The sequence below is a fragment of the Taudactylus pleione genome, unplaced genomic scaffold (genome assembly GCF_031769625.1).
Source record: "Taudactylus pleione unplaced genomic scaffold, aTauple2 ptg001043l, whole genome shotgun sequence".
Classification (NCBI taxonomy): Eukaryota; Metazoa; Chordata; class Amphibia; order Anura; family Myobatrachidae; genus Taudactylus; species Taudactylus pleione.
Window position 1 is genome coordinate 1,124,851 of NW_028285444.1, and position 14,509 is coordinate 1,139,359.

The 14,509-nt window shown below is 47.5% G+C and overlaps 1 protein-coding gene across 1 annotated transcript in view; it reads right to left on the minus strand.

Annotated features, from left to right (window-relative positions):
- The window catches only part of LOC148453994 (connector enhancer of kinase suppressor of ras 2-like), a 970,642-nt gene extending 960,968 nt beyond the window's left edge, over positions 1-9,674 (minus strand). Inside the window, exon 1 of the mRNA XM_088461402.1 lies at positions 9,611-9,674. Within this exon, the coding sequence (XP_088317528.1) occupies positions 9,611-9,674 (64 nt within the window). The remainder of the gene's footprint in view (positions 1-9,610) is intronic.
- Positions 9,675-14,509: the final 4,835 nt, after the last annotated feature.

Here is a 14,509-nt window from a genome sequence, read left to right on the forward strand (position 1 = left end):
TGTCATGTTCTGAGCGCTGCAGTGATAGTGCTGCCGCTATGACACATGGAGGTCTATTTACTAAGCTATGATAGGAGATAAAGTGAACGGAGATAAAGTACCAGCCAATCAGCTCCTAACTGTCATGTCACAGGCTGTGTTTGAAAAATGACAGTTACGGGTCGTCATAGCATGTGTGTGCTCTGGGCACCAGGGCTCATTGCACCTCTGCGTCCTACACGTTGGGGCCTGGGGGAGGGGGGTGAGGGCGGGGGATGAGGGCGGCCCTGTGCGTTTCATCTGTACTGGGCCCCATCATTTCTGAATGCAGCCCTCATCCTATCTGCTAGTTACTAATCGTAGCTACCTAATAAAGAGCCAGCACAATACAAGTTTGCAGCACACTGGTAGATGTTATCTAGCAATTGCCACAAACATGCCACGATGCCGCCTATGGCATCTCAGTAACAATGTGTCACCAGTAATACTAGCTGTGTATGGCATCTCGTCATCAGTGTGGTTCTGAGCTTAGTGCTTCGTTTCCCCATAAAATCCTCATTAATTGCAGATAATAAACAGCAGCAGAGAATCAGCCATACAGAGGTGATGACATTACGGCTCAGCGTGTGTCTGCTGAGCTCGGGGTACCAGCAATACTCCTTATTTATTACAGCAGTCATACAGTCCCCCCACACATTTCTGGGGAGCGTGATACATGTATACACTGTGGGGCCTATTCATCAACACTAAAATAACGTTTTTAAGGACATTTTCCTTAAATAACGTTATTTTGGTATTCATGTAGCCACTTGCTAAGTTCCCCTGCGTTAATTTCCACACTCCTCATACATTAGTACATTAGTACATTAGTATGAGTACATTAGTACATTAGTATGGGGATATTAGTACATTAGTATGGGGATATTAGTACATTAGTATGGGGATATTAGTACATTAGTATGGGTACATTAGTACATTAGTATGGGGATATTAGTACATTAGTATGGGGATATTAGTACATTAGTATGGGGATATTAGTACATTAGTATGGGTACATTAGTACATTAGTATGGGGATATTAGTACATTAGTATGGGTACATTAGTACATTAGTATGGGGATATTAGTACATTAGTATGGGTACATTAGTACATTAGTACATTAGTATGGGTACATTAGTACATTAGTATGGGTACATTAGTACATTAGTATATTAGTACATTAGTATGGGTACATTAGTACATTAGTATATTAGTACATTAGTACATTAGTATATTAGTACATTAGTACGGGGATGTGGAAATTATGGTATTCATCAAATTCCGAAAATTATAAATTTTCGGAATTTGATGTAGTTACTATTCGCCACTGTGAGGTGGCGAATAGCAGGTAAAACTAACCTGTAGCAGCGTGTGCAGGTCCCCCGACGAGTCCCTCCGGCGCTCTACTCCGTCCTCAGGCTCCGGAGGCTGGTCGGACATGTGGTTTCCCAGCAGAGCACAAGAAAGTTTTTTTCTAATCTGTCATGTGATCTGCTGGGAAACCACATGACAGACCAGCAGGACGGAGCCGGAGGCTGCTGCGCGGACAGGTAAGTCGGGGGGGGGGAAGGTGAGCAGAGGGGGGTGGGGGGGGTATGAAACTTAACGCATCTGTAGGCAGTGCTGCGCATGCGCTGGTATTACAGATGTAACAGAGCATGCGCAGCACTGTTTCCAGATGCGATAAGGTAGTGTAGAGAGGGAAAAGTATCTATTTCCCGAAAAGCTGTCATCGCAAAAATGACAGGTACCGGAATAGATAGTTATGGAGAGGAGGAATGATGGATTCCACCTATAATTAGCTAGAACTCCATGAGAGCTCTAAAGCTAATTATCTCCAGAGAATTTTTATGTTTAATGAATAGGCCCCTGAGTACGATAACATTTGGCCTATAATATACATATATATATATATATATAGTATTTTCAATGTATTCATAAATACTGAGATCACATTCACCAGAAAGTTGTATAATTTAATGAAATGCTTCGTAGTAATATAATTAGCACAATGTGTGTTTTTTTTTATTTTATATCTGTAATATTACACAATTCTCCAGATAATGTTTGAAATTTTCAATGTCTGCAGCAAATATAATCAATATCAAATATTAACTAGAAAGAATGAAAATAACAAATGAAAAATAAAATAAATAAATACCCCCCCCCCCCTCCACCCAGAAGAAACAAAGCTCTTCTCACATTCAATATGTCAGGGACCAGCAGATGTGATATCCATTGGAGGGTTGGTTTCAATGGTCTGAAGTGTATTCCATGAGGCATTTCTCACACTATTATAAAGCATTCCGGCAGCACCAGCCCGACGTGGAAGGAAATCCCGATCATCTATAAGGTAGGTATGAGCTAACCTAACTATACCCCCTAAACCTAACCCTCCTTTAGGATGCCTAGCCCTAACCTCCCCCCCCCTGTGCCTAACCCTAATCCCCCTCTAAGTGCCTAAACCTAACCCTAATCCCCCCTTTCCCCGCGGTCTAAACCTAAGTCCCCCGGGGGGTGCCTAACCCTAATCTTCCCCCAGGGGTGCCTAACCCTAACCCTCCCACCCCCTAGCCTAACCCTCCCACCCCCTAGCCTAACCCTAACCTCCCGGGGGGGTGCCTAACCCTAAATCCCCCCTGGGAACCCTAAACCTTACCCTCCCCCCCACGGCTGTCCGTGTTCGGCGCCCGGCATCCCTTCGATCGGGATGCCAGCCGCCAGTGTCCCATCGTAGGTTAGTTAACCCACGCCGGGATTCTTTAGTCTAGATGCCGGTGTTCGGCATAGTGACCGCCGGCATCTTAAACGTATATCATTATAAATTTGAAGTCGCATATCTAGAAATAAAGTAAATATAAATGACTCCCGTGTATTGAAAAATTTTTCTACTTTAGTTTCCTGTTCTAATACTACCTCTACCCAATCCATTTTGAAAGATGTTAAATAATTTGGCCTTAAATAACGCAAAAGATGGAGAAGTAGCCGAGATCCATTCCTGCAGTATTGTCTTGCGTGCTGCCGCGCTGATTGGTAAAAGCATTCTCCTACTTCCCTTACTAGCCCTCATATCTATAGGAATGATGCCAAAAACTGCCCACTCTGCTATGAAAGGGACGTAGCTAAGTATAGATGATTCCGCATATCTTTTTATTTGTAGCCGTAAATCCGATAACTATTGGGCACGATCAAAACCAATGGTACAAGTCAGCGTAGTTCTCTCCACACCTATAGCAGGAGTGAGAAGTTGTACGTCCCATTAAGAAGCCTCTGTGCGGTGATACATAAGCTCTGAGGAAAATATTTAAGAACATCTCCACAGAGATTGTTGATGTTAGAGATCTACAGGAGTAATTAAGGGCCATCAGTAATTATCTATCGTGTATGTAGGAAATTTCTGAACCCACTGTGAGAGTCCCCTAGTATTGGATGCATGATCCATATTTGTTTTAAAATGCTGATAATAATTAGAGATGGCTTTCCTCAAAATTGGCGGTTTAGAAAGAAGATTATCTATTGAATTATTCCAATCTCCCTTTGTAAATACCTGAATAACAGAATTAACGTAATGTTTTGCCTGCAAGAAGGCCATAGGGTATCCCGACAAAGTATTATTATATGTTTCTATGGGTTCACTAAATGTCAGTGCCATATGTGCCTCTCTGTCTACCAAACATCCTATTCTCTGAATACCTCCTACTTGCCATAGTGTAAATGGGTATGTCACCTGTCCAGCTTGAAAGTCAGGGTTTCTTACAAACAGAAGGAATAATGATTTATGTGAATTTAGGCCTGCCTCATGCCTCATGCCTCATTTCATGCCATAGGGCTCTATTTATTAACATTATTTTTACTAAAATAAAGTGAAAAAGGCTGTTTTGTGTTTTCACACCCTTTTCACATTATTTTAGTTTCACCTGTAGTTATTACAGGGCAATTGGAGTAGAATTAGTAAAATTCTACTCCATCCCCTAAGTGTCACTTATTTTTAGTAAAGCAGATCGCATTTCCCATAACTTTAATGGGAAATGTGATCCGACCATAGTTACTAAAAATAAATTGTAAAAAAATACCGGGGGAAGCCTTGTGATAATAACGCCACCTGGAGGTGGCGTTATCCAGGGTCTCCCCCGGTTACCGGGCTCCCACTCTGCTCTAACGGAGAGAGCAGAGCCGGGAGTCGGTCCCAGTAATCAGCTATGTAGTCTAAACAGACCGCAAGCTGATTACTGTAAAAAAAAGAAAAAAAAAATGGAAACATTTTTTTTTTACTTACCTGAATCCGGGGACCGGTGATCGGGCCTCCGGTGATGGCTCCTCTCCGGTCAGCTGGTCTCCCACAGTGCACTGCTGCCCGGTCATCAGGTGATCGGGTCCCAGTGCAGTTTGGGAGATCACCTGATCGGGAGGCCTGGAGAAGATCACCGGAGGCCAGGAGGATGCAGGTAAGTGTAATGAAGGGAGGGGGGGGGCACGGGGGGCCGCGGGGGGCCGCGATCGCGGGGGCGGCGCTTAGTGCCGGGGGGTGGGGCATAGTGCCGGGGGGGTAGCAGCGACGGTGAGTAGGCGCATGCGCGGGCTCTTAGTCGCGGTATTTTTTCCGAAAATACCGCGACTAGAGTGCGGATGGGATCCGCAGGGACAGAGCTTTATCGCAAGCTCTGTCCCTGCAAGGGATTTATAGTAAATCCCTGTGATATTGCCTGAATTCGCAATGCGAATTCACTCGGTAATATCACACTACAATCCGCATTCAATATGCGGATTGTAGTAAATAGAGCCCATAGTCATTTTGTATTCCACAATAGAGGATTATCCCTTATAGAGGTAGAGAGTTCTTGATCATGTAGATGAAGAAATGTAGTTAGATCCTTTTGCTCAAGAAACTCACGCTCAAGTGATGTGTTAGAAGTATAGGAGCAGAACAGATAACTATGCTGACAGTGGGCTCAGCCGTAGACAGACCCCCGGCCCCGGATTTACCATAGACACAGTGCCTGCCTTCTGGACTGATCCACAGTCAGAGACCACCATGTACCTGCCCCCAGCTATACAGTCCCCGTGAGGCCTATTCATCATCACTTAATGTAAGTGAAAATAATAATTTTCACTTAGATTTGTAAAGTCCAATATGTCATCTTCCTGTGCTCACTTCTATTGACCTTCTGCTGGGACCACCATCAACCTACAAATACATCATTTACCGGATAGTTCCATACTGGCCAAGGGCCTGATTCAGAGATGGCCGCAAACCCAATACTTCGCCTACTGCTTCCATGTTAGAACATCAGCGCATGCGCAGGATCTGTACTGCTCAAGCACCGCTCTTTTACTGCGAGACCTCTCGCAGTTCTGCAAAGCCGCAGCCTGACCGTGGAGTGGGCGGAGCCAGCCAGTGCTCCCGAAAACTGAGGTGTATCGCCCCTGTGTTTTGGGAGTGCCGAGGACAGAGTCTAGGTCTTCCGACACAGATTTCCTGGCCTCGGCTACGGTTCTGAGACCCGAGGTGACCCGATGGCTGCATCCTCACACAAGCGGTCATCTATTGGACGCCGCCAGATGCATTAGCGCATGTTAGCGCCCAAGAACGCAGTAGCGATGATAACAGCGCACAACTCTAAATCAGGCCCTAAATCCATTTCTAACTCAGCGGTAATCTTAGATTACCGCAGTTTGTTGAATACAGAATTGATGACACAATCCCTATATCGAGTGCGAATGGGGTTATGCATCGTTAATAAATGGGGCCCATAGTAAGCAGGATTTTATAGTGGGCTTTATATGTATTTAATTGAAGGGCTATGAAATAAATGGCGGACGGCCACAATGGCTATTACAGCCTACATTGTGAGAACCTGACGCGTATCTGGCACCTCCGGCATTTGCCATAAGGGATGATGTGTGAGGGCTAGTGGGCAGCTCCTATGCGTCTTACAGTGGGCTTAGCTGTAGACAGACCCCCTGCCCCGGATTTACCATAGACACAGTGCCTGCCTTCTGAACTGATCCACTTTAATAAATGATGGAGACATCCAGAGACCACCATGTACCTGACCCCAGCTATACAGTCCCCGTGAGCAGGGCCAGATTAACAATGGGGCGGATGGAGCGACAGCTCCAGGCCTCCAAATAAAAATAGGCCCATCATCATGACAGCATGATGTTGACTGACCATCTGCTGTCCACATGGTCAGCCATAAATCATAAGTAGTAAAATTGTATTTCTAGTTACCTTACAAAATAGATTTTTTTTTCTTTTACATATTTACGGAGACATTGGTGTTGAGATTATAGCGGGTGTATATGCCCGTGTGGCTCTGGCCACACCACACAGCACTGGTCACACCTCATCTGCTTTTCAAAATAGGCCCTTAATCATTTGCAGCTCCAGGCCCATGTGGCCCTCAATCCGGCCCTGCCCGTGAGGCCTATTCATCATCACTTAATGTAAGTGAAAATGATAATTTTCACTTAGATTTGTAAAGTCCAAGTATCGGGGCACATATTACACAGGTAATGCAGGAGATATGACTAATTTAAAGGTCGGATCCCTCTCCCTATGTCAGCCAGCTCCATGTACATGTACAAACTCAAGTCTCACGTGCGCACTAACGCTGCTGGGTCAGTATAAACTTATGTCGCTACCAATTGTCAGCCATAGGGGCGGGTGCCGGGGACAGCAGCTTTTCCAAGTAGCTCTCCCCGCACTGGAGCAATTCCTCTAGTACTACGGTATGCTACACCGTAATTCATGGCGAGTCGTATACCAAACTATTGAGGGCAGATGGGTCATATTAATGTATATGCCCCATTCAGAAAATATTGAGGACATTTACCATTATTTCATCCCCACTTTTGTAAGAAACCTTATATTTTAAATATGTTTTGTTGTTAAATGGGTTCTGCATTCCACCATGGGGGAGATTCTCACATTCACGGAGGTCATGTTAGTGGGAGGAGCCTATGTATTGCGTCCAGGCCGGCAGACTGTTTACTTGCGCAGGAAAGGTTCGATGCGTTATAAATAGAGTTCACCCAAAAGTTACATTTATATCTTCCTAAAATGCAATATATTTAATTTGGCGCTGAATAGAAAAAGGTCTGTAAGCCAAAGGAGATATATATATATGTTTTAAAACCATAATGTATAGAAAGAATTGTAATATGTTATTTCTTACATCATTCCTGATCCATTTGCTTAGAAGTGATAAATAGAAGTACAGTACATATAAATCTATGTGTTAACGCATATCACTTTAAAGTACTAATTTCCTAATAAACCTGTACAATCAACTGATTTGTCAATAAAATAGAGGCGACAACATAAAACTACACGACATACAATAGGAGAACCATGGGTGAATATAAACCATGATAATCAGTATCTGTATTTCAGCATAAAAGAAAAACACCAAAGATCTTTAGAATGGAACTAAAAATATTGTTACAATCTGAATTCTGACTATTTTACAATTGTATTTTGGTATCTCAAGCAATATTCTTTTACAATACTACAGACACAAGACAGTACCAAGACGTCATCATTTGGACCAGACAGGACACCTTGGGCACGCCAGTCTTTATGGAACTACTAGTGTCAAGCATTAGTGCTTTACTAGTCTTTGTTGTAGACTCGACATAGGCTTGAGCGACCTGTGACTCGCCAACTGCTGCAGAACTGTAAGTCCCAGCATGCCCTCTAAGGATAGGATGGAGAGCCATAGGTTATGCTAGGTACAGATCAATAATCATTACAAAATGGAAATTTGCATAGTGTCCCACCAACAAGGACAGATATAGCCAACAATCTCTAACACAAGTTTTACTACCTCCCAACCCAACTTCTCCAGATATTGCTGAATGCGTGTCCAATACCATCTGTGCAATCATAGTACAAAAATATATATTTTCTAAGTGTCTGTGGTAGAGACAGGGATAACCTCTGTACGTACATACTGTATGGAACAAAGTTATATGTAATATATATATACAGTATATAATGAATGACCCAGGTATCAGAAACTCTCTCATTTGTTTAACACATCCTGATATATGAACATGGAAAATATTATCAGCTAACAAGTCCTGATAACAGCTTAGATGGGTGCTGAGGATGAGATTAATGGTTATTGCACACAATGTATAAATGGATGTCCTGGTGCTATACAGATAAATGTTACTATACACACACATATATACATACGCACCCAAACATATATATATATATATATATATATACACATACATACATAACCAAACACACATTTTATATCTATCTATCTATCTATCTATCTATCTATCTATCTATCTATCTATATATATATTTATATGCACAAAATATTTTACACACACACCTACCTAAGACATGAATACATGAAACACACTGCATGGGTTAACTGAGTACTTGTGGTTCCGATCTGCATAACCATACATATACTCTGAGCTTCATCTGTATAATACATCGACTAGCTAAGTAAATACCCATACATGCTGCACGCCAGCACACAGGACATGCAGAAACAGGGATGTTATTTTCTTATTAAAGCACCAACATAAATCATTATCACAGGTCCAGAACATTTTGCAGAAAAGCCCAGAAATGATGGATTTTTTTTTTAATCATTTATGTTGTTAAACAAAAACACAATTATAATTGTATCTATTATCATTCATATATCATGTATATATTATGTGCACATGCATTATATCTATTCTTTGTATGTCTGTGCATATTAGTTGTGACCGTTGTATTTACTCTTTAAACAACCCGGCACTATGCAGGTTTGCAGTAAGTGGTAATTAGACGTCAAAGTATACGGATTGCAAGCACAGCATACTCGCTTCCACTCCTGCCCGAGTGTGCCATCCACATGCCCAGCTCCGCAATACACCGCCACAGAGACACCATGTAAGATCAAATCTATCTATCTATCTATCTATCTATCTATCTATCTATATATATATATATATATATATATATATATATACACACACATATACATACATACGCTAACATGATAGGACAATGATTTGCTTGTGATACAGATATATGTGTGTATACACACACACACACACACATATATTATTGTGTGTAATCCCCATATACTCTGTATAAGACATGTATGAGTGAGAGCAGGGGGCAGGAGATCCCCTTACAGCTGCTCAGCCAATGGCAGGGAGCAAGAATTACTATATGATAAGTGACATACCCAATGAGGAGGGGGTGTCAGCTATCACCTGATATCAGATCTATGCAGGAATCTGGCAGTTCTGTGCCAGTCTCCCAGCATTGTCTATGTACAGTACAGGGAATCAGGCGCTGTCCAGGGTGCTGGTGTGTAACACAGCAGAGGAGATTGTGTGTAGCCCCCCCCCCCCCCCCCATCACCTGCCAGGCATTGCATGGTTATATATAGCCTCTGCCTGCATCTGCTATATACTGTACTGTATAGTGCTCTGCTTGTGATCCCAGGCTCCGCACATTCTCCCCTGCAGCCTGCACACAGCCCAGGTGCGTAACCAGCAGCCCCCCGGACACAGAGCAGGGGCGCACTCCATGCAGGAGGAATGAATGCAGAAATGGTACCCTACCTTTCATCCAGTCCACCACTTGCTTAGGGCTCCACTTGCTAATAGGTTCCATGACCAGAGCCATCCCCACATGGAGTTTATTAGTCACCCAGATGGAGAGAGCAGCGCAGGGATTTGTAGTGCAGCCTTCTCAGAGCATGGCTGGGATGGGATCCTGTGATGCAGTCTAAAGGCAAGATGTAGCCGTCTCCCTCCAGGATTCGCCTGCACTGATTCAGTAATGTATAAAATTACACGGCTTGATCAGCCCTAGCACCTCCCCCACTGCACACAGCCTGCAACACACTGGAGCAGGGGAAATGCTGCATTACAGTACAGATGTGCACACATGCCCCGGGTGTGAGAAGCTCATCATTACACCACCACCACCACTACGCCAGGGCAGGGGGCTCGCCGGGTTCCTCCTGAAAATACCAGTGCCTAGCATGCAGCAGCTCAACCCTGACTGGAGATCAGGAACACTCCTCTTCTGCAAATCAGGGACAGCAGACGGGCATTGGACACCCCCAGCACAGAGGGTGGAGGGACTTCAGCTCTCTCACAAGTTATCGCCCATTGTGAGGCAAGGTGAATAGGGGACATGCCAGGCACCGACGTTACCTGGATATGTCCAGTTATAGTAGAATATGAATTCCACCCTGTTGCCCCCTTATACATCCCTCCAACACACATGGCTAGGGGCACCCCTGGCATCCAGGGGGTTAATGTAGCTTGGCGCTGTCCACACTTCTGCATTTATTCTTTGTTTCACTGTAAATTGCAGAAGAGGCGAAACTCCAGGATCTAGACCAGAGACAGGGATATGGGCGAGGTGAGAAATTAGGGCATTAGACTCTATAACATGATCCCCTCCCAGCGCTTCCAGCAATTACCACGAAGCATTATCAGGGGTGTAACACTACCTCACTGTGCACCATAGAAAGATGGCAGCCGGGGACTGGTGACCCGTCACCCACTCATCTCTGGGCCCTATTGCTACCACCCCGAACACAGCGGTGCCGACACATAGCTGAACATGCACCTACTTGCGGAGCATATCTTGCTTTAATTCGCACTGCGTGTGCTCATACAGTGACGCAAATACGAGACTGCAGACTCAAACACAGTCTGATCACATTTACACTTAACAGCTGGACAGATGGAACGAAGGTGGAATGGGGCGTTCGCACATAGGCAAAGCTCAGGAACGGCGTGCCGACATGAAATGCCAACCATTTATATTCACCCGATAGGAGACGTGTCTTTTTTACCCGGTACAGGGCAGGTGTGAGTGTACATGTAGTAAACCGGGTGCATACGTTGTACTCGAAGAGGCAGTTGCGCCACGAGATGCACACAGTGTCAAATATGCACGTACATACGTTATTTTTCCATGCACATTACTTGTGAGTGATATTCGCCCTTAGGGCCTGATTCAGAGCCGGACGCTCTGACCAGAGCGCTCGCTCTGAATCAGGGCCCTCCTGCATGAAAATGGAGCGGCCTTATGGACGCTCGCATAGCTGTGGGTTACCACCCACAGCTTATGCGAGCGTCCATGATGATGGTCGCGATGGTCAAGACCATCGCGACCATCGGGCTTGCGATGGAGACCCTGCGGTAGGGTCTCGCTGCCGCAAGCCCTGGAGTGCTTTTGGCTCTATCAGAGCCAAAATCACTCCCACACCCACAGCTTATGCGAGCGTCCATGATGATGGTCACGATGGTCAAGACCATCGCGACCATCGGGCTTGCGATGGAGACCCTGCGGTAGGGTCTCGCTGCCGCAAGCCCTGGAGTGCTTTTGGCTCTATCAGAGCCAAAATCACTCCCACTGACATCACTAGTGATGTCAGTGGGGCCGGCTTCAGATGGTAGGCATTCCCACGCATGCGCTCCCTCCGTCGTGCGCATGCGCAGTGGGGCAACATCGACCCACTTGCGAGAATCCTGCGCTCGCGAGTGGGTCTGAATGACCCCCTTAATTCCTTCCATCACTGCATGAGCCCCAATACATATACAGTATAATAACTCATACAAACATGCGCTAATAGAAAGAGCTTGGGGCGGATCTGTAGCACTGCGCATGTTCTATGGCCAAGCGCGGCACATACAGGCAATTCAGAGCCATTTTCTGTTGATAAGAGCTATTGGTATGAAACTATAGTAGGGTGACAATAGGCGCCACCGGAATGTGAATAAGGAGTTTAGGCCACAACAATGTTCCTTATCCAGGCTTGCAGGTTTATTGTAGGATACAGCGCTACAGACAGTAATAGCGGTATAAGCGGTGGCTGTGGAGTTAAGTTGCAGACCATCTGGTAATGCTATGCAGCAGTATTACAGGTACTCACATCCGTGTAGCACTGCGACGTTCAGCACAGTAGAAGATGGCACGGTTGCACCTGCGCAGTAACACCCTTGGCAGCCATCTTGGCAAGGAATGATGGGCTGCGTCAGTAAAGGAGCAGACAGAAGATATCGCTGGAGAGCACTCCTTCCCAACAACCCCCTCACTACAACACCCCCCTCGCTACAACACACCCCTCGCTACAACACCCCCCTCGCTACAACACCCCCTCGCTACAGCACCCCCCTCGCTACAACACCCCCCTCGCTACAACACCCCCTCGCTACAGCACCCCCCTCGCTACAACACCCCCCACGCTACAGCACCCGCCTCGCTACAGCACCCCCCTCGCTACAACACCCCCCTCGCTACAACTCCAACACCCCCCTCGCTACAAAACCCCCCTCGCTACAACACCAACACCCCCATCGCTACAACACCCCCCATGCTACAGCACCCTCCTCGCTACAACACCCCCCACGCTACAGCACCCCCCTCACTACAACACCAACAACCCCATCGCTACAACACCCCCCACGCTACAGCACCCCCCTCGCTACAACACCAACACCCCCATCGCTACAACACCCCCCACTCTACAGCACCCCCCTCGCTACAACACCCCCCTCGCTACAACACCCCCATCGCTACAACACCCCCATCGCTACAACACCCCCCACGCTACAGCACCCCCCTCGCTACAGCACCCCCATTGCTACAACACCCCCATCGCTACAACACCCCCCACGTTACAGCACCCCCCTCGCTACAACACCCCCATCGCTACAACACCCCCATCGCTACAACACCCCCCACGCTACAACACCCCCATCGCTACAACACCCCCATCGCTACAACACCAACACCCCCCACGCTACAACACCCCCATCGCTACAACACCCCCATCGCTACAACACCCCCCACGCTACAACACCCCCATCGCTACAACACACCCATCGCTACAACACCCCCATCGCTACAACACCCCCATCACTACAACACCCCCCAAGCTACAACACCCCCATCGCTACAACACCCCCCTCGCTACAACACCAACACCCCCATCGCTACAACACCCCCCTCGCTACAACACCCCCCACGCTACAGCACCCCCCTCGCTACAACACCCCCCTCGCTAGAACTCCAACACCCCCAACGCTACAACACCCCCATCGCTACAACACCCCCATCGCTACAACACCCCCCACGCTACAACACCCCCATCGCTACAACACCCCCCCGCTACAACATTCCCCTTGCTACAACACCCCCCTCGCTACAACACCAACACCCCCCTCGCTACAACACCCCCAACGCTACAACACCAACACCCCCCACGCTACAACACCCCCATCGCTACAACACCCCCCTCGCTACAACACCCCCATCGCTACAACACCCCCATCGCTACAACATCCCCCTTTGCTACAACACCCCCCTCGCTACAACACCAACACCCACCTCGCTACAACACCCCCCTCGCTACAACACCAACACCCCCAACGCTACAACACCCCCATCGCTACAACACCCCCATCGCTACAACACCCCCCATGCTACAACACCCCCATCGCTACAACACCCCCCCGCTACAACATCCCCCTTGCTACAACACCCCCCTCGCTACAACACCAACACCCCCTTCGCTACAACACCCCCAACGCTACAACACCAACACCCCCAACGCTACAACACCCCCATCACTACAACACCCCCATCGCTACAACACCCCCATCGCTACAACACCCCCCTCACTACAACACCAACATCCCCATCGCTACAACACCCCCCACGCTACAACACCCCCATCGCTACAACACCCTCCACGCTACAACACCCCCATCGCTACAACACCCCCATCACTACAACACCCCCCCGCTACAACATCCCCCTTGCTACAACACCCCCCTCGCTACAACACCAACACCCCCCTCGCTACAACACCCCCATCGCTACAACACCCCCATCGCTACAACACCCCCATCGCTACAACACCCCCCCGCTACAACATCCCCCTTGCTACAACACCCCCCTCGCTACAACACCAACACCCCCAACGCTACAACACCCCCATCGCTACAACACCCCCATCGCTACAACACCCCCCACGCTACAACACCCCCATCGCTACAACACCCCCCCGCTACAACATCCCCCTTGCTACAACACCCCCCTCGCTACAACACCAACACCCCCCTCGCTACAACACCCCCAACGCTACAACACCAACACCCCCAACGCTACAACACCCCCATCGCTACAACACCCCCATCGCTACAACACCCCCCTCACTACAACACCAACATCCCCATCGCTACAACACCCCCCACGCTACAACACCCCCATCGCTACAACACCCCCATCGCTACAACACCCCCCACGCTACAACACCCCCATCGCTACAACACCCCCCTCGCTACAACACCAACACCCCCATCGCTACAACACCCCCCACGCTACAACACCCCCATCGCTACAACACCCCCCCGCTACAACATCCCCCTTGCTACAACACCCCCCTCGCTACAACACCAACACCCCCCTCGCTACAACACCCCCAACGCTACAAC